The 21,098-nt window shown below is 57.2% G+C and overlaps 1 protein-coding gene across 23 annotated transcripts in view; it reads left to right on the top strand.

Moving 5' to 3' along the window:
* The window catches only part of NCOR2 (nuclear receptor corepressor 2), a 236,352-nt gene that overhangs the window by 167,461 nt on the left and 47,793 nt on the right, over window positions 1–21,098 (top strand). For 22 of the 23 annotated variants that reach the window (XM_086347286.1, XM_086347298.1, XM_086347301.1 and 19 more), the window contains exons 18-19: window positions 9,112–9,254; window positions 17,703–17,850. In XM_086347286.1, coding sequence (XP_086203412.1) covers window positions 9,112–9,254; window positions 17,703–17,850 — 291 coding nt within the window. Of the gene's footprint in view, window positions 1–6,147; window positions 6,358–9,111; window positions 9,255–17,702; window positions 17,851–21,098 lie in introns of those variants that run through there. The other variant, XM_086347308.1, reaches the window with a different exon arrangement.

Genomic DNA, 21,098 nt, shown 5'->3' on the forward strand with positions numbered 1-21,098 from the left:
GATCAAACCCATGTCTCCTGCACTGGCATATTCTTTACCACTGAGCCACCAGGGAAGCCCCTTTGTGAGGATTCAGTAAAAGAAAGCAGAAACGCTTAGGAGGGTGGTGACTTAGCCCATCAACCACTTGGAATGATAACCAGCCCCTTAGCCTTGTGACCCTGACCTGGCCTGTCTTAGCCTCGTTTTCCCTTGTCCTCCAAAATGAGATGGGGATGCCATCACTGAAAGGCATTAGAAGGGTGATGTGAGCCTTGTTTGTGCAGTCCTTGGTATACAGTAGGTTCTCAGAAGTGGCAGGCCTGCAGTTCAGCACACAGACTCTGCATTTGAGTCCTGGCTCTGTCCCTTGTGGGTGACGCTGAACAGTACCTACACCTCTGGGGGCTTCGGCCCCTTCCCTGAGAATGGGGTTGGTGGTATAAGATGACATTTGGAGGTGGTTTCATGGCACTGGGAGAGGGCCCTGGGGCTGATACCCAAAGCACAGAATAATAAGTAATAATATTAAGTATTTGTCAGTACTTCCATGTAGCAGGTATTGCTAAAGGTGATCTGTGTGTTAAATCACTTCATCCCCACCAACCTTATGAGGCAGATGCTATTTCTTGTTTCTCTATCCAAAATGATGAAACTGAGACCCAGAGAAGTTAAGTGACCTGCTAAGTCATACAGCTGTTAATTGGTAGAGCTGGAATTCAAACCCAGGCACCCTAGTTACAGAATGGGGCTGGTGTGAGGTTTCAGTAAATGAGTCCATGGGCCTGGCTACTATTAATCTGATGATGAAGTTGGGGGAGTGCATCCCAGAAAAGGAATAGCATGTGCAAAGGCCCTAGGGCAAGGGCAGTGAAGTCAAGTAACAGGCTGTTAAAACCCAGCAAGCAGGACTTTCCTGATGGTCCAGTGGTTAAGACTCCACCTTCCAGTGCAAGGAGTACAAGTTCGATCCCTGGTCAGGGAACTAAGATCTCACCTGCTGCACGGTGTGGCCAAAAGTTAAATAAAAACAACCAAAAAAACCCAGAGAGCAAGGGAAAGAGAGGCAAGGGATGGAGAAGCCATTGGGAGGGCTACCCCCATCCCACCCCTGCCAGCCTGACCAGCTGTGGGCAAGAGTTTGGTGGTTGCTCTAGAGCAGGGGGAGGCCATAATGTGGGGAGGTGTGGCCCAGAGACCGGAGAACTGCAGGGTTCCAGGTAGCTGGTGAGCACCTGCCCTTCCTTTGTATGTGGAGTCAGGCTGCCTGCCCTGGGGCTCACACCAGGTGGGGACCAAACAAGTGCAGGGCAGCCCCAGGGAGCTGGCCGCTTGCCCCTGGGCCCAGCGCCATGCTGGGCAGGCACTGGGCTGGGATGTGAAGCTCTGGTTCCCCTGGGAAAGGTCAGCCTGGCCTGGCTTGCAGTCTTGACCCAGCTAAGTGGGAGGCCCTGGGCTTGGCTGGCACCCCCTCCTGGTCCCCAGCCCCCTTCTCTGGTGGACAGGGCGCCAGCTGTGGAGGGGGGTAGGGGAGGCCCCGGGCACACCATTCCCAAGACCAGAAATAGGCACTGGCCCAGCTCCGCACTGCCAGCCCCTCCCTGGCCTCAAGTGGCCCGCTTGGTGAGGAGGCTGAGGGCAAGGTGCATGGACCCGGGGGAGGGCCCTGCAGAGACCAGGCCCTGGTGCCCCCAAGCAAAGCCCATCAGCCTGGGTGGAGCCCAGGTGGGTCCCAGAGCTCTTCCCCCAGTAACTCCAGGCCCACTCTGCCCGCAGAACTCGCCTCCTTTCATGGGGACTGAGGGAGAAACCACTAATTGCTTTGCACCTCCAAAGTGCTTGCTGTGCACACTGGCTGGTTTAATTAGTTTTTACGGATGAAGAGTCGAGGGCTTGGGGAGGGGAGGTGTGAGTCCCCAGCCTGGGAGCTCGGGCCTGCACTTCCACACGTCTGTCATTAAAGCCTCCTGCCATCCTTCCTGCAGGGACCACGGGAGAGCAACGGCGGGTGTGCTTGGCCTGGACAGCCATGCACATGCTCACTGGGGCTTACAATGAGCAGCGTGACACCATGGTCAGTGCACAGGGTTGGCAGCTGATGGATGCACCCGGGTTCAGGATGCTGGGTCACTTCTGAGTACGCAGATCAGTGAGGGTCCAGCAGGAAACAGGACCAGCATGTTGAGTGGGGACTGGGGACAGTTCATGGACAGGGATGGGGTGACCACGAAGATCATTAGAAGAGAGCCTGCACCATCCCGGGGCTGGCATCGGTGGGGAGCTGTCACCACCTCCTGCTGGAGCTCAACTTCATCTTGGGTGCACTGTTCCCCAAACCTGGGTTCTTCTGGTATTCAGGAGGAGAGAGTTGGGGTTTCTGCCTGAACTTGGGGGACCCAGCCAGATACCAGGGTAAGCTCCAGACCCTTCTCTTGTTGCTTAGCAGCAGCCTTGAAAGTAAAGTCAAGCATCTCCCAGCCCACTCAAACTTCCAGGAGCAAAATCCACACATGGGCATTCAAGTTGGTGCTTCCTCAGAGAAAGAGACCCAAGGCAGGTTGCACAGTAATGACAATGCCTGTTAGCACGTGGCCGGTGCTCGCTGGTCCCTGAATTTTGCATGAATGATCTTACTTAATCCTCCAAGGGACCTTCAAGGCGGCTTCTCCATATTTGAGGACACACATGTGTGCACACACTCACACACGCACACAGACACACCTTCTGCTTTGCAGATGGGAAAACTGAGGCCCAAGGGGCTGAGTGATGAGCCAGAGCTTGTACAACAAATATCCTGGAGTTGCTTGGCCCCAGAATTTACCACTTGGCTGTGCTCTATTGGAAAACTTGACATTGAATGCATAATTGCCCAAAATGGTAGGATGCCAGGTTGCACACAGGTGATATTTTTTTCATCTTAATGTCTTTGATCATGTGTTGGGAGATCACATTGTCCCTAAGATTTGCAGATGTAATAGCTGAAGCTGAGGCTAATGTAGGCACTGAGGCTTACTTTGAAAAGAGTAGAAAGGTAAGTCCGAGTTCAGGTGTGAGGTTGTCTGGCCGAATCCCCTCGGGGACTGGCGGGAGGTGTGTTGGAAGCTCAGATACACAGTAGGTTCCCGGCAAGGTCACCAACCCTGCACTGAGTCCAAGTCAAACCCGCCCAGGGCTTGGAGTTTCCGAAATAAGGAAGTGGCATGACTCAGGACTAAATCGGCTGGTTTTTCTTTCTTTCTTTTTTTTTACCCTGCTCCTTTGATAGTGTTTTAGGCAGAAAATCTTGTTTTGCAAACCAGAGTTTCTCTTGGAAAGCAGCGGTTGGTGGGAGGGCTGTGGACACGTCCTTCTTGCAAGTGGCCTGTGCTGTTTCATGGAGGGAATAGAAAACTTCAGGGCTGGCTGGAGCTGGCGGGGGCCGGCTGGGGTGGTGGGAAACAAGTGTTTCCTGGGGGGCGGATGCTAGTTTCCGGGGCGGGGGGGCCGGGGTGCAGCTGTGAAATTCCCAGGATGCAGATGGATGGCAGTGTGGTACTGCCCGCGGGTGTACTTCCGCCCTCAGGTTATCAGAACATGCCCATGGTGGGGTTGGGGGGTGTAATTGGTGCAGGTTTGCAGACCCTAGAGATGAGAGCTGCCTGCAGTGGGGACCCTGAGAGGGTAGCACCTTGGGGAGGGACATGACAGGGACAAGGCCTTTTTGGGGGCCTGTGTACTTGAGTTGATGGGGGCTTAGACACTGCTCCCGTGAGAACAGTTTGTCTCAGGCCCCCAGACAGTGTATGAGAAGCTCCCTGCTGAGGGTAGCCAGGGCAGCCAGAGCGGCCAGGCCAAGCCCCTTCACAGGGAACCCCCCCCCCCCCCCCCCGCCCACCATCACCTCTGCGGCTACCCCCTGCTCCTTCGCCTCTTTCTGCGCTCCATGACTCAGACCTCCTGGCTTGACTTCCTGTCTTGGTCAATTTCACTTCCTAGTTCCTGCCTCCCGGACGCTTCAGAACGAAACTCCTTCCTTAGAAATTAGAAGTGAGGTCGGGGAATCCAAACCACAGGGGATGTTGGCAGAATCTGCTGTCTGGGGCACAGAGTACGTGAGGGCGGGCCCCTGGTGTGAGAGGGGGGCACTCCCTCCCTTCTCTTCTGGGGAATGTTCAGGACCCCCCATGGGGATAAACGCTCAGCCCACTCCTCTCTGAAGCTGGGGGCCCCAGCAAGGTAGCAGAGGCACCTGGGGGATGCCCAGTGAGCCCCCAAACCCACACGCCTAGGGTATCTGGAGCTTTATTCATTTGCTGGGTGCCTCCTGCATACCTAGCAGTTGTGGGTGCAGAGACACTGCCCTCAGTGAGCAGCGGAGCCAAGGAGATAATTTCAGGGAGCAGCGATAAGTGCTCTGGAGATACCAAAACCCCATGACAGCAGGGTGGCTGGGAGGAGAGCTTTGGAAAGAGTGGTCACAGCAGGCTTCTCTGAGGAGCTGTCCCTTGAAGCTGAGAAGTGAAGGAAGGCAGAAGGAGATCTGTGAAAAAGCCATGCAAGCAGCAGGGACAGTTGAGTACAGATGCCCTGGGGCACACCTAGGGGCTGGGCAGGAAAGGTCCTGGTGGGTGGCTGGAGCAAGGGGAGAGGTAGGAATCAAGTTGGACAACGGGAGCGGGGCGAGTCTGCAGGGCCTCACGCACCACGCCAAAGCCTTTGGGTGTTATTCCAAGAGCATTGGGTCATCACTGGCAAATCTGAAGCAGAGGAGTGACCCGATTGGATTGGCATCCTTAGAAGCTCCCTTGGGCCTCCCTTGCAGGGAAAGGATCGTGGGACTCGGGTGGGATGTCCAGCTCCCCAGCACGGTTGGGCTCTGTTGTCCTCCCTGGGGGTGTGCCCCAGGGCCCCCGGCGAGGTCTGTGGGCAAGGTGGTGGGACAGGGGTGGACTGTTGTTCCTTGGGTTTTGTGGGCAGGATGGAAAGGCTTGAAGGCAGAAGGGATGAGCAGGTCAATGACCCGGGAGTTGAAGATATCGTTCATGACCTGGATCTCGCTCCAAAGTTCAACTCAGTTAACTTTCAACTCCCTGGGAGCTGCCTGGGGCATCTGTAGCAGGTGTTTTTTATGGGGCACAGGCTGACCTGGGTGTCCCAGAGAGGGAAGAAAAAGGTAGCCATGGCCCCAAGACCCTCGGGGAGCAGAGAGCTCTCTAAGGACTCCAGACCCTCCCCCCTCCCATCCTCAGGGGTTGGAGGTCTCATTTGCATTTGGAAGAATCCCCTCAGATTCTAAGTTTCCTCCTAGAAGGCGAACCTAGCCCTGCCCACCCACCGCCCCCTTCCAGCCCATCCAGTCTTCTAGAGTCCCCCACGATGGGCCTGGCCGCCCTGGCAGCAGTCAGGCGGGAAGGGGGTCAGACCACAGGTGGAACCAGCGCACAGGGGAATGACGGCGGAAGAAGCTGTTTGCTCCCCGGCTGCTTGCCGGGGTGGAAAAGCTCTGTTTTTCTGAACTCTCATCTGTTCTTACCGCTGCTGACGCCGCCACCGCCACGGATGGGGAGAGAGGGAGGGGGAGGCCAGTGCCAAGTTGGCCCGCCCCCTTCTGAACCTGGGCTTCTGCCACGCTCCCCCGCCCACCCGCTCCCGGGAGCCTCCGTCTGGAGGTCACATTCAGCCCTGACGCGTCTCGCTGGGTCAGGCAGCAGGAAGATCGGCCGAGTCCTTGTGCGCCGCGGCGAGGCTGCCGGACAGGCGGTGGGGGTGGGGGTGGGGTCTTTGGTTTCTCCCCGGTGGGGGCGTCAGGGGTCTGGGGCTAAGCGCCCACGCTGGGCACGTCGGTGCCCGGAGGAGGCGCGGACGCGGTGCTCCCTGGTGACGCCTGGCACGGGGCACCGAGCACACAGCCGACAACTTCCCGCCGCCCTCCCCCATCAGGCGAAGGGCACCTCGCATGCCCGCAGCTGCCGGGAGCGGGGGGGGTGTGGGGGGGAGACGGCTCAGGGGTGGCAGCGCTGCCGGAGGAGCCCTGGGCCACCACGGCGGGCGGCGGGCCTGCGCGCGCAGCACGGAGCTGCTTCCCCGCCCTCCCCGGAGCCAGCCTCTGCCTGCCGCCCTCCGCCGCCCGGCCCCTCCCACCGCCCGGCCCCTCCCTCCTCCCTCCTCTCTCCTCCCTCTCCCTCCCTCCCTCCTCCCTCGCGCCGCCGTTGGACGAGAAGGATGTGAGGCTGAGCTGAGCCGCCAGCAGACGCCAGCCAGAAGCCTTGCGGAGCCGGCACCACGGCCGCCCAGCCTCCCGCCTCCCAGCCCGCTGCTCCCAGCTCCGATCCCTGGAGCATCCTCCAAGCCGTATGTTTCCGGAAAACTTGGCCGAGGGGGAGACGCAGATGAGAGGATGTGAGTGAGTGGCTCCGGGGAGGGGACTGGGGATTGGGGGAGCTTTTGGGCCACGGTGACGGGGACCCCAGGGGTGACAAGGACCTCAGGCTGGGGGGGGGGACTCGGGGTTTCTCTACCGTGGGGTCCCACCCTCACTTTCTTCTAGGGCCCCTTCCCAGCCTCTCTGGCTGTCGGGTGGGGGCTCCCCAGGAAGGAGGTCTGTGTTGAGGTGGATCTGGGAGGGGTCCTGGACAGTGTGTGCTCAGAGGTGCTCTCTCCAGGTCGAGGGGTAGGGGCTTTACGCCTCATCAGGTTCATGAGGTCTACAGGGCATCTCCCTGTGCCCAGCACCCTTGGTCTGGGTTCTCAGAACCAGAAGACACCCCATACCCGTCCACCCCAACCCTAGGTGTCCTGGCTGGTAATATTAGGACACTCACCCCAGCTCTTTGCACAGCACTTAAAGAAACTGAGGCCCAGAGAGCAGAGGGAATGGCGGGGACCACACACAGCAAGTCTGGGCAGGGCTTCGGGATGGCGTAGTCCAGCGGTCCTTCCCAGGCAGCTTTCAGGCAGGGCTGGGCAACACCCCCCCTGCTCCCCAAGCCCCTGCTGCTGCCACGAGTGGAGTTAATTAGAACCTCAGCTTCTCAGCCAACTCCACGCCATCTCCTTATTTGTGTGTCCAGTTTGTAAATGTCAACCTCCCTGGGGTCCAGCCACCCCCTGGGTCCTTGTCCACCCCCCCTACCCCCCACATACTTACCCCCCCAGCAGGCCCAGATGGGAGACCCGCCCTCTCCCTCCCGGGGTTCCGGCCCAACGTGTTTGCCTGGGCTCTCTTGGCCCCGGTTGGGGAAATATAAATAAACGCGTCCCCGTCGTCCTCGGCCAGGTTCTCTGGAAGTGGCAGCTGCTGCTGGCGCAGGCGGCGGGAAAGGTCAGGGGGCTGGGTTACACTTGATCCCACGCCTCGGCTCCCCCCACCCCACCAACCCCCCCCCAACCCCCCGCCCCGTGCCTGTCCTTGAGGAACCCTGAGCAGCGGCCGTGAAGCCACGTGGCTCGGTGGCCTCCGCAGGGGAGCAGGTGGCCTGTCAGTCCAGCACCCCCTCCCCCACCCAGCTGGGCCTACAGGCGGGAGCCGGTCCCCACGTCCACTCGGCCCCATGGTCCACCCCATGAGCTTGTGAGTTGCTCTGATCTCTGGAGCATCGGTTTCCCTCCCGTCCAGGGGATGTGAAAACGGCCGTGGCCTCGACAGCAAGGATAAGAGGGAACCAAATCTTTGAAGGGCTTTGCAAACTCCAGGTTGCTCAGCCATGTGACACGGTGGTTTGTTGATGTTGTTTTTGATGCTGTTTTATTTCTGTGTGAGCCTTGTATGTAGCAAGCCGCCGGCATATGTTTGAATGAATGGGTAGATGGAGGGATGGATGGATGGATGAATGAATGAAAGAAAATATCGACAGTCAGAATGTCAGCCCCTCAGGCTCCCACCCCTGCAAAATATAGCCCTCCTGGCTTGCAGCTTGATTTGATTCAAGGAAGACGACCTCAAACTTCGTTATGGGAAATCTTTCGCTAGTCGTTAGGAGTCTAGCTCCGGGGCTCAGAGGCTGCTCTGTTCCCAGCAACGTGACTCAGGCTTCGTTCCTGCTGCCCTCTGGGGGCCCAGTCCTGCCCCGCAGCCCCTGGAGGCTGGAACGTCCCCTCAGCCCCTCCTGCAGCCGTCAGGAGCGGGGGCAGGCCCTCCCTGCTCGGGCTGACCTGGGCGCACAATGCACGCTGCCCACCAGGAGATACGAGACATAAAAACGTAGAGGCACCGGCTGATGTGAGGCGAGCCCTTGTACTCGGAGCACGGCGGGCAGATGAGCTGAGACTCAGGGCCGGCTTGAGGCGGGGTGGGGGGGTCGGGGGGACTGCATTTCTGCTGAGCCTGGCATTCACGGTGTTGAAAATGGAATAGGGGCTGGAGGCGCAGCTCTGGCCCAAGTCTGTGGGCGTGGAGGGAGCTTTCTCTGTCCTAGGTGAGTCTGGGGTGGTGCCTGCAAATTCCTAGGGGTTTCTCCCCACATCAGGAATCTCTGAGGCTGTGTGAGAAGCTCATGGAGATGAGGGTGGCTGTGATTTGTGGGGGCAAGTCCACCCCAGATCCTGAACCAACCTGATGGGGCCCGAGTCCAGGGTGGGCCTTTAGGTGTCCCAGGGGAGCTTGGGGTTGCCCCGGTTAACCTGGGCGCGGAGGCTCCTGGCCTGATTCACCCCCACCCGAACTCCACCCTCCCACCCCTGCTCACACGTTCCTTCCTTTCCCTGGCCCGGTGCGGCCGGAAAACAGCCCGGTCTCCCGAGGCCTCCTCGTCTGCAGCTGTGAGCGAGTGTCAGTGCCGGGTCACGACCGGCAGGGGAGGAGGAGAGGTGGGGCCCTGGGCGGGGTCTGTGCCCCTGACCTCAGCCCTCAGCCCCCAGAACCCTTGATGGTGACCTCAGTGGGGGTGCACCCTGGCTGTTCCCACCTGCCCTTCCAGTTCCTGGAGCCCAGGCCTCTCTCAGGGAGCCCAGCCTCCTCCTTCTTGTGCCCTCCCCCACCAGCCCAATCCCATGTGTGTCTCTTCCCAGAAACCCTGGACCGGTGCAGTGAGCCTGAGGCCCGGGATCAGGGCTGTTTTTTGGCCTGGGGCTCTGCTCTCCATGCCATGGACACAGGCCCTCTCTGCCCTTCCAGCCCCCCTGACGTGCCCCTCATCTGCCGTCCTCCTCCCATAGGTCTCCTGGAACACGGCCGGAACTGGTCGGCCATCGCCCGGATGGTGGGCTCCAAGACCGTGTCCCAGTGTAAGAACTTCTACTTCAACTACAAGAAGAGGCAGAACCTGGATGAGATTCTACAGCAGCACAAGCTGAAGATGGTGAGTCCCCCCCCAACCTCCTCTCCCCTCCTTCCCCACTGGGGTCACACCGTGGGCCCATGTGGTCGCTGCAGCCCCGGAGCCCTGGGCAGGGAGGGGTCTTAACACCAGGTCTCGCTCAGGATTCAGCCCCTCCCGGTTCTTGCTCAGTGGTCCCCCTGGAATGCTGCTGGGATTGATCCCATGCCATCAGCATCCCTCCTGGGTACTTCAATGGACAGGCCCACCCTCCCGCCTCCCGGGCTCCACCACCCCCCACCCCGCCCCCTCCTCACTAGCACTCCCCGGTCAGACCCCTCTGAGGGCCTTGAGCTCCGGGCAGGGAGGAAGGAAGGAGCGTGGTGGGTCAAGGCACTGACTCACCAGGGACTTGGGGCTGTCAGCACATTGGAATGAAGACCCGGGGCAGATGAACCCTAAGTCAGCATCTCCCCCCACTCCCATTTGAACTCACAGTCTCAGGGCCACCCTGGGGAGCAGCCGGCCCAGCCCTGTCCTCCAGGGGACTGGAGAAGCAGCTCTGAGCTCTCCCTCCCCCAGGAGCACAGAAGGGGCGGGCTCGCCTCACTGCTCCTATGAATGGTCTGCACACTTCCTCCGCAGCTGTTACTGGGAAGCTGTTACAGGGCCATTTGGGGGCGGCATCTTTTCTTCTCTCTCTTTTTTTTCCCTTTTCTTTTCCCTCTCTCTCTCTGCCTCCCTCTCTTCCTCCTCTCTCTCTCCCTCCCTCCATCCCTCTCTCTTCCCCTTTTGGGCACACTTGTGACATGTCAAGCATGGTCATCATTTCAGATCTGGGGAAACTGAGACTCAGCCAGCCTCATAAACAGCTGACTTGGGGGTGAACCCACAGCTACGTGACCTGAGGACTCATGCCTCTGGTCGGCAGGCTGTGTAGTTCCTTGCAGATGTGAAGGTGCAGGAGGGAGACACACAGCTCTCCACACCCCAGTTCCCCATGGTTGGGCGGCTTCTGCTGGGTTCGAAGTATGTGCAGTCTGTCTGGGGGGTGGGGGTTGAATTGCTCCTCATGCAGCCCACCGTGGTCCAGAGAGGGCAAGCAAGCTGCTGGGGTCACACAGTGTGGCAGGCGGATCAGGGACCAAAATCTCCCTCCTTGAATGCTCTGGAGCGCTGTGCTAAATCTGAGGACATCACTCCCCAGCCCCCTGGGCTTCCCTGGTGGTGCAGTTGGTAAAGAACGTGCCTGCCAGTGCAGGAGACATAAGAGACATGGGTTCAATCTTTGGGTCAGGAAGATCCCCTGGAGGAGGGAATTGCGGCCCACCCCAGTATTCTTGCCTGGAGAATCCCACGGACAGGGGAGCCTGGCCACAGTCTATGGGGTCGCAAAGAGTTCGACATGACTAAACAACTTAGCCCACCCACTCCCAGCCCCCTGAGTATTCTTGGTTGGAGGAAGATGCTATTGCCATGGCCCTGTGGTCAGGGCTGAGGCCCACGTGCAGGCTTCACTGGGTCAGGCCCCTGCCTGCACCCCGTCCCCATTGTGTCCGGTCGGGCTGTGCCTCCTGCCCCTCCCCTGCTTGCTCTACAGTTGGTTCCCAGTGCTCCTCTGTTCCTCCTCAAGCTCCAGGCAGGGCTCGCTCAAACACGAGGAGCTCTGCTGGTCTTCTAGATTTTCCAGGACTCTGGTTTCTTCAGGGAGGAAGATGGTGAGGGCTGAGGCTGAGGGGCACCTGGTCTCTAACACAACGCTTGTTAAGATCCCGTAGCACAAGGTGGCGGTGGTGGTTGGAGGTGGGTGGCAGGTCACCTGTACACACCAAGGGCAGGGGCTGGCCCTGACATCCCCCAGGGACAGAAAGGCCTTCTTCCTGCTCCCTCCCCTCCTCCCTCTGACCTGTCAGTCCTCCCTGCCTCTCCCCTCCCCCTCCCATTCCCTGCTCAGCCCAGCCCAGAGCCCACACACCAGCGTGCCTTCCCCAGGCTATTGGGTTACAGGAGTCTCCTCTCACAGCTTGCTGGCCCACAGCCTCACTTTCCAGGTTTCGTTGGGGCACGGCCCTGCTGCACCCCTGAAGACCCCAGAACTTGAGAGGGTGGGTTGGGGAACCAGAGGTACTAGCTGGATAGGTGGTGTGGCTCGTCTTCTGGGAGAAAGTGAAATCAAGTCCTGGTTTCATGAATTGACACCTGTGACCTTGGGTAGTAGCTTCACCCCACGAGCCTCAGTTTCCTCATCTGTAAATGATAATGACAACCCTTACTCCTAGAACTCAGGCTGCCCTAACTACTAGCAGTGGTATCGGCATCGTTTTTATTTTAAAGCCACTGGCCCCCCGCTTTTCTTCTCAAGGGTGTTATTCAAGTGCTCTCTTGAATAATATGTGCAGGAAAAGCCATGGTAGGGACTCGCCCCAGACACCCAGATTCAAATGCAGATTCTGATGCTTTCTAGCTCTGCAACCTTGGGTGAGTGGTTTGTCTTCTCTGGGCCTTAGTTTCCCCACTTATGAAATGGGGATAATTCTTACCTCAAAGTGGGTTTCCCAGGTGGCGTAGTTGATAAAGAATCTACCTGCCAATGCAGGAGGCACAAGAGACATGGGTTCGATCCCTGGGTGGGGAAAATCCCCTCGAAGAGACCAGTATTCTTGCCTGGAGAATCCCCATGGACAGAGGAGCCTGACAGGCTGTAGTCCATGGGGTCACAAAGAGTCAGACACGACTGAGCACACACATGTCCACCTCAAAGGGCTGCTGTGGGAATGGTTTGAGTGAAATGGGCGTGGGGTGCTTAGAAGTGTTCCTGGCATGTCGTAAGCGTCCCTCACTGAGAGCCATGTGGCGGTGGCAGTGTTGGCGGGTTCAGTAGTGAATTGCCCGTGGCCACCTGGTGCCTGGTGGCTTGGATGACTGGACAATGTAAATGCACTCCTTCCCTGCTGACTGCGAAGGAGTGGACTTACATTGAAGGCTGCAGAGAAAGTGCACTGAGAGATGGGGTGTCGCATCTCTCTTGGTTGTTGATTGGGTGTAGAGTATGTCCACTCCTGGATTGCCTGAGGAATTGGTTCATTAATCGATTGGTTCATTCATTCATTCACTCATCCAGAGGCAGCCTAGCCAGATGGTACAGAGTGGGGCCCTGGGCTAAAGGGCACACAGAGCTCTGCTGCCTCCTGACTGGTGGTGCCCGTGGCACTCAGCCTCGCTTTAAAGGAGGTAAGACCGGCCCGCCTCGTGGGGTTGCTGTGAGCTGCAGAGGCTTTCCTACTTGTAAAGGGCCAGGCGTGGTCCTTGATCAATGCTTAATAAGTATCGGACCTCACCCCCCTTGCACGCTCGGCATGGCTTTACTGAGTGCCTACTATGTGCCACGGAAGAAATGGCAGGTGCCATCCATATACATGTGGGTGGGGTTTCCTGCTGGGCTGAGGAACTGAGTCTTTCTTTAATGGACACTGGGAATCATTGAAGGTTTGTGAGCTGAGAGGCCACCCGGTGGGGGCTGGGCTTGAGGTAGATTGTGCGGGTTCCAGCAAAGCGCAGCCAAAGTTGATAGAGACGGTTGTCCTCCTTGTCCCCAGACCCTGAACTTGCTGGAGGACAGGCGGCATCACTGGTAGGCTGAGGAGGAGGAGGGGGTGTGAGCAGCAGGGGGACCCTGAGCACCATCTTGGGCCCCTCCCCAGACCCCTGAGGTTGTCACCTTGACCCCATCCTCAGGTGAAGATGCTGAGGTCAGATGGGAGAGGGGCCTGGTAAGGCCACAGAGAGGGTTTGAACTCACATCTGTAGGCACCCGGCTTCCCTTTCTGGACCCCTCCCTGTGTTCCAGGACTCCCACGGAACTCAGCAGAGGTGGTCTTGGTGGGAAGCAGTGGCCCAGAAGGTGGGGGCCAGCAGGCCATGTTCTGAGGCCAGCAGATGGGTGAACCTGGCCAGTCACTTGTGGATGAGAAAGGGCTGTTTGGGAGAGTGGGGTTGGCTCTCTTTCCCTGCTGACTGCGAGGGAGTGGACTTATGTCGAAGGCTGCGGAGAAAGTACACTGAGGGATGTGGGGCCCCATCAGCCCTGGGTCCATCCATCCTGACAGTGGCCACCCGGCATGCAGGGGTGAGTTCCGCGTCACTGGAGAGTGCAGCCAGGCCTCACAAGATGCTGCCCCGCACCCTGCACATCCCGGGAGGGAGACAGGTCCTTATGATTCCTGAGGCAGGGGCAGCCACCTCTGGCTGCCGGCCAGACCCTGTCTGGAGCTCAGGAAGACATGTCACCCTCCGCCAACGGAGGAAGCAGTAGGGGAAGCAGGGGGTCAGGGGGTGTCCCCTCCTGCCTTGCGCCAGACCTTGCCTGAGTGTGGCCACCGACAACGTCAGCAGGAAGCAGGGTCGGGTGGGCAGGCGGAACACGTCCCAGAGTTATGTAACATCTGGCACTGGTGACTTCTCCGAGGTTTTCCCTCCCCCTGCTAATGGCCGAAGGTTACCCTTTCCTCCCATCTGTGAATCCAGGCCCTGGGGCTCAGCTTCCGTGTCTCTCCGTCTCTGTCTGTCTCAACCCATCCCCCGCCTCGCCTTGTTTTCCTCTGTTGCCTCTTCCATCTGAAGCTGCCCAGGCCTGAATAGAGAGAGATGGTCAGGCAGGGAAGTGCTTGAACCTGACCTGCAGTGAAGTCTGAACTTCTCGACCCCGTGAGCTGTGCGATCTTGGGCAGGTGTCTTTGCCTCTCTGAGCTAGTGGCTTTGTCTATCAGTTTCGTGTATCTAAAGAAGTAGTTACAGAGTGCCTATTCTGCGCCAGGCTCTGTTCTAGGTGTGCTGGGAATTCAGCTGAGAACAAAGGTACCAGCCCTCGAGAGGTTAGTTCTAGCTGGAAAGACAAATTAGCGTTAACACACAGATGATTTCTGATTGTGATCTGAAGATGTTATGATGAGGGATAGTAGTAGAAAGTGATTGATGGGGAGTGAGATTAGCTCATTTTGATGGAGTAATCAGGGAAGACCTCTCTGGGGAGGTGATGTACGAGTAAAACCCTGATGGAGGTGGGCATTGTGGGTGTCTGGGAGAAGGATGTTCAGCCAGAAGAATGACCAGTGCAAAGGTCCTGTGGCCAGGGCATTGTGAGCACATCTGCATAAGAAGGGCAGTGTTTGTAGAAGACCTGGAAGGTAAACCAGTTAGAGAGCTGAGTGGGGTCTAGATCTAAATTACACTGGACTGTATGGAGTGGGGAGGACTTGAGTTTTTATATTGTGGGTTCTCGGGAATGGCTGGAGAGTTTAAAGCAGGGAGCAGAATTCTGTGACTTGCAGAGTAGATGTGCAGAGCCAGGAAATTTGTAAGTAGAGAAGGCCTGGCACACAGTAGGTGCTTAATAAACATCAGCTGTAGTCACTAACACTAGTATCGCCAGCATCTCCTGTTCCATACACAACTCTCAATTCCAGGGTTTGGGGCCGCGTGTGGAAGGATTTGGTATGATTGCTGGGACACAAAGTCCACCAGCGTCTCAGACCCGGTGTTGGGGAAATTCCAGTCTAGACATCATACTCACTCGGCTTGGGACGACATGGCCTGGGCTGTGGGTCCAAGGGACCTCGGTTTCCCCAGGAGGTGCCTCCCTGCCTAGCCCACAGGAAGCCCCTGTTCCCTGTGAGGCTCCAAGTGTTACCCCTGACCCAGCCCCCCAGGCAGCTGATCACCCAGCCCCAAACACTCAAGTGGGTCCCTGTCTGCTAAAAATAGATTGGGGAAGAAGCGGGAACCCTCAGCCGCACCCACAGAACCCACATGCCACACAACTTTCTCGTGTCCTCGCAAGCTCTAGCTGGGGGACCTTCCCGGGAGAAGCTCAGGATTTGGGGCTGGGCTGCACCAGCCCCTGGAGGCGGGCAGATGGCGGTGGAGCTGGGCGTGCCCAGGAGCCCGGTGGACGTTTGGCAGGGTGGGGCTGCAGCCCTGGCCGAGTGCTGGTGACGGAAACCGTGACTAACGGGCAAACGGACTTTTCCCTCTTCCTCCCTATACTCTGAGTGGCTGCACTCCGAGGAGCCCCGTTTGCTCAGGAAGGAGACAGGACAGGAAGTGATCTGACTCCTGGGCAGGGGCTGGGGCTTGGGGACCCCTGAGGCCTGCTCGCGGCCCTGCATGGTAAGGGGCCAGGCTGGGCAGGGCCTGCTGGCACCTGGAGTTGATGCGGCATTTGTCCGAGAGTGAGTTGGGCTGCATGGGGCTGGGAACTGGCAGAGGGGAGGTGCATTAGTGCCCTTTTCCCTGTAATAGCGTACCGCAGACTGGTACAGAAACTTGCTATCTTGCAATCCTAGAGGCTAGAAGTCTGAAATCCAGGTGTCGGCAGGGTTCTGCTCGTTCTGAAGGCTCCAGGGGAGGCCCCCCTGCTATCCCAGCTTATGGGGCCAGCCCACAATCCCAAACATTCCTCAGCTGGCGGCTCTGGGTGCTTCTATGTCCGAGATTCTCTCTTCTTCTAAGGACACCAGTCATATTGGATTTAGGGTCCTTCCTCATAGCTCAGTTACTGCTGCTGCTGCTGCTAAGTCACTTCAGTCGTGTCCGACTCTGTGCAACCCCATAGACAGCAGCCCACCAGGCTCCCCCGTCCCTGGGATTCTCCAGGCTTCCCTAATAGCTCAGTTGGTAAAGAATCCGGCTGCAATCCAGGAGACCTGGGGTTTGATCCCTGGGTTGGGAAGATGCGCTGGAGAAAGAAATGGCTACCCACTCCAGTATTCTGGCCTGGAGAATTCCATGGACTGTATAGTCCATGGGGTTGCAAAGAGTCGGATACGACTGAGCAACCTTCTTCTTTCTTCTTTTTCTCACCTAATAAGACCTCATCTCACATAATTACATATGCAAAGAGCTCATTTCTAAGTAAGGTTCCATTCTAGGGTTCAAAGTGAAAGTGAAAGTGAAGTCGCTCAGTCGTGTCTGGCTCTTTTCGACCCCTTGGACTGTAGCCTATGGGGCTCCTCTGTCCATGGAATTCTCCAGGCAAGAATACTGGAGTGGGTTGCCATGCCTTTCTCCAAGGGATCTTCCCGACCCAGGGATCGAACCCAGGTCTCCCGCATTGGAGGCAGATGCTTTAACCTCTGAGCCACCAGGGACGTTTATTCTGGGAGGAACCTAGTCAATCCAGGGTAAGAGGCTTTGCTGGGAGCTGTTGACACGTCGAGGAGCATTTAGGTTCCATCTCCTTCCTTGGGAACCCAAAGGGTTCAGGCTGCGGCCCCTCCCATCACACTGGCGGTATTCGGGTGGGTCCCCTCTTAGGGGCCAGTCCACCCCCCTAGGAGTCCCTGGTGACTTCGGATCCCCAGCACACGCTGCCTCCACACGTGCCCTGACTCTGCCAGCTGTGTGTTCAGGCCCCCGATGCTGCCCATTTAGTCACTCAGTAAGTCAATCAACAAACGCTTTCTGAACCTCTGCCTGGCTCAGCCTGGGGGTAAAGAGACATCCTCCTGGGGCACCTGGCACAGTGAGGTGCAAAGATGGGAGCTGTCAAGGAGGATTTGTGCCCAGGCTGGGGGTGAGCCCCTGGCTCCCAGAGTGGGGAGCAGGGCTTCTGGGGACCAGACGGGGGCAGGGAGGTGTGGAGGGAAGTGAAAGGCTGGTGACCAAGGGCCTTCTTTCTGTTCCTCGAACCACCCTGCTGGTTCCACCTCCAGCCTCTGTACTTGCAGTTCCTTCCACCTGGGCCACTCTCGTCCAGAGCCTTGTCTGGCCAGCTTCTTCTCAGGACTCAGCTCAGATGTCACCTCTTCCGAGAAGTCTTTCCTGAGCCCCACCCCCCTGCAGTCTCGCCCCACCCTGTCTGTCCCCATGGGCTGCCGTTCTTCTACCTCTGAGTCTTCTTTTTAATTGATGTGTCGATTGCTGTCTCCCTGACTAGCTGGCCTGTGGAGGGGCAGAGACCCTGACTACATCATTCGTTGTGCTTTCTTGTCCCCTGGTGTACTATAAAGACCAGTGGGGTGAAATGACACGCCACCCAAGCTAGCCTGGGGGCAGGTGGTGCCGCAAGGGCATGCTTCTTTCATTCATTGTCTCCAGTGTACTGACTGCACCACCTGGCAGTGTGCCCTCCAGGGAGTGTGGTCGTCGCTCTGGCTTGGACAGCCAGCAGGGCTGGAGCAGTCCTAGGGGGCCTCCAGGCAGAGGCAGCCCTTCCTCACCCGTTCCGGAAGGATGTCGGGGCAGCCCCTAGGCCACGCTGCGCCCTGGTGTATCTGGGACACGACGGAAGAATGAAGCTGTGGGTAAAAATAACCACTGGCATGTCTGGCCGTGCAACTGGGGCGCAAGCGGGGAAGAGTGCCCTTGGGACAGTGGCCGGGATCACTGTCCCTAGCAGCTATGGCAGGCTTCTGGCTCTGGGAGTCCCTGGGCTGGCAGCCCAGGTCCTGGCCCTGGTGCTGACCCTGACCTGCCGCTATCCCTGTGCCCTAGGAGAAGGAGAGGAATGCACGGAGGAAGAAGAAGAAAGCCCCGGCCGCTGCCAGTGAGGAGGCCGCCTTCCCACCCGTAGTGGAGGACGAGGAGATGGAGGCGTCGGGCGTGAGCGGAAATGAAGAGGAGATGGCGGAGGAGGCGGAAGGTGAGGGTGGGCCGTGGGAGCTGGCCTCTTCCAGAAATGCCTGGGTCCTGCTGAGAAGGGGCCTGGACTGCCCCAAGGGGAGAGGGCGATCGTGATGGTGACGATCATGGTGGTGATGATGGTGGTGATGGTGACGATGGTGGTGATGGTGACGATGGTAGTGGTGATGGTGACGGTGGTGGTGATGGTGACAATGGTAGTGACGGTGACGATGGTTATGGTTTTAGTGACAATGGTGGTGATGATCATGGTGGTGATGGTGACGATGGTAGTGGTGATGGTGATGGTGACGGTGGTGGTGATGGTGACAATGGTAGTGACGGTGACTATGGTTATGGTTTTAGTGACAATGGTGGTGGTGATCATGGTGGTGGTGAAGATGGTAGTGATGGTGACGATGGTGGTGATGGTGATGATGGTAGTGAAGGTGACGGTGGTGGTGGTGATGGTGACGGTGGTGGTGATGGTGACAGTGATGGTGATGGTGATAGTGACAATGGTGGTGATGATCATGGTGACGATGGTGATGGTGACGATGGTGATGATGGTGGTGATCATGGTGGTGGTGACGATGGTAGTGATGGTGACGGTGGTGGTGGTGACGATCATGATGGTGATGGTGATAGTGACGATGGTGGTGGTGGTGGTGATGGTTATGATGGTGGTAGTGGTGATGGTGGTGATGGTGCTAGTGACGATGGTGGTGATGATCATGGTGGTGATGGTGACGGTGGTGGTGACGGTGACGATGGTGGTGATGGTGACAATGGTGGTGGTGGTGACGATGGTGGTGACAGTGGGAACAATAATCACGGTAATCTGCCTCTCTGCAGTCACAGGACACTTGTTCATTCTATACTCCTGCTCCCTGTGAGTTCAATCTTGTGCTTGGTGACCCTACACATCCAGGACATATCCAGTTCTGGTGACACCTATTATCTTGCCAGCATATCTGGTATCACATTTTAGGGGAAAAAATTGTTTATTTTTGAAAATAGTTTTTTTTTTTTTTTTGACCACACTACATAGCATGCGGGATCTTAGCTCTTCAACCAGGAATCAGACTTGTGCCCCTTGCAGTAGAAGCGTGGAGTCTTAACCACTGGACCACCAGAGAAGTCCATAAAAATAGTTTTCTGACCTGAACCATTATTTTAGACTCCAGTATTCTTGCCTGGAGAATCCCATGGACAGAGGAGTCTGGTGGGCTACAGTCCATGGGGTTGTACAGAGTCAGGACAAGACTGAGCGACTAATATACATTATTTTACAACTTGAGCAATGTAAGCAGAACGAATACCGTTGGTAGATAAGTATTCAAAAGTTATGTAATTATGCTTCATTTTGCTCCCAAGTGTCTGAATTTGAATGATAAACTGCACAGCCCCCAGCTTTCTGCCTGGGGGCGCTGAGGCTGGGGGCAGTTGCACCAGGCACCCCAGAATTGCGTCGTCGGCCTGGATCTTAGATGAATTCTGCCACCTGGTGAGGGCTGCCAAAGAGAGAGTGAGAATTAATATTTAAATTTTGCTCTCAGTTCTGCCCGCTTCTCAAAAGGAGGATTTCGACTGCACAAGATGGTCACTCAACTTCGGAGCCTGGCCCCCATGTAACACCCGGCTCCACTATGCAAATAGCATTTATAGATGTGGAAGTCACACCAGGCTGCCCGAGGGCAGGCTTGCATCCTTGGTCACTGATTACTCTGCCTTTGGCCCCCAGTCCTCTCCCTTTTACTTGTTCTACACCAGTCCCTCAAGGCATGACAACCCTGAAGACCCCCCACACAACACCCCTGAAGGCCCCCGCCCCCCGCTTCACTAAATGTGTCTGCTTCTCCTTCTGCCATCCTGCCGGCCTGAACTCCCCCGCGGGGCCTCAGGTTCTTAGTGAAGGGCCCCACCTCTCCTCCTGTCCCATCTCCTGCCAGGTTCCCCTCCTGTCGCTCTTGTCTGCTTGCCCCTGCGTTTAAACTCCCAAACTTCTGCCAGCATTTGCAAGGAAGGTGTGAATCACCCCCGCTCTGTAAGCAAGACATGCAAATAAATCCAAGTTACGCCAGCCTGCAGTGCATTCACCAGCCTGAATCCTACTTCCAGGTTGAAAATGAAGAATTGGCCCATTTGGTTGGTGTTGTCTTACTTTGGGGGTGACCTGGGGTGCTGAGTCTGGCCTCCTCACCAGCACTGGGTCTCTCCAGGCCAGGTTGGCTAGAGGCCTGACCAGTTTCTGATGGAAGGCTCCAAATCCCTCAGGTCCTTGAATTCTGAGTCCTGGGTCTGTAACCAGGAAAAGGGAACCTGGGGAGCAGGAACCCACTCTCCTCTTTAAATATCCTCCCGGCTGTGTGTGGGCAGGATGCAGGCTTGGTGGGAAAGTTAAAGGAAGCCAGACTTTGGCTCAGCATTAAAAGCAGAACAGATGTTGCCCAGTTAGAGAATTTTGAGGTAGTGAGTTCCCTGTCCCCTGTATGGTTCACACGCCCCATCAAGGATGGGAGATGGGCATTCTTGGCTGGTCTGCTGAACCCAGGGCTTCTGTGACCACCTGGCAGCCCTGAGCACATCAAGGGAGGCAGTTGAGAAGAGTCTGCCCAAGGTACCAGGTGACAGTCCCATCTTACAGATGAGGAAACCGAGGCCTCATGTGGGGAGGGAGAGGAGAATTACTCACATAGGGTGTCACATAGCTGGTAGACTTGGAATCTGCCAGTCCGATTGGCGTTTGCTGTGTAAACCTGTCCCTTGTGACCAGGATAGGGGAGGGGAGGTAGGTCCCAGGTTAGAGCCTGAGGTCTCTCCGATGGAACCATCTAGAATATCCCAGTAGCACCACAGACCCCTCCAGAGGGTAGGCAGCAAGGGCCTTGTATCCAGGCTGGAGATGAGTCCAGGGGAGGGAGGAGTGGTCCATTTCACCTTGTAGTTTCTCCAGTAAAGACTGTGGTTGTAATAAGAGCATCAGCCGTGAATTATTCCCTTTAATCATCACAGCAGCTCAACGGGTGCTGTCGTCACCCCATTTAATAGACAAGGACTCTGAGACACAGGAAGTTATCCAAGGAAGCCAGTTGGCCTGTTTGGGACCAGGATTTAAGCTTGTCAGAAATACTGATTCTTGGGCCCCACCTGGACCGACTGAGTGAGAAATGTTTCGGTAGTAGGCCCAGCCGTCTGAGTCTTCACGACCCTCAGGCACGCTTATACCTGAGAATCCCTGACAGAGATAAGCTGCTGGGTAAGGGAGAG

This window comes from Bos grunniens, chromosome 17, assembly GCF_055505025.1.
Source record: "Bos grunniens cultivar Pamir isolate PY7600 chromosome 17, Bosgru_T2T1.0, whole genome shotgun sequence".
NCBI classification, from domain to species: Eukaryota; Metazoa; Chordata; class Mammalia; order Artiodactyla; family Bovidae; genus Bos; species Bos grunniens.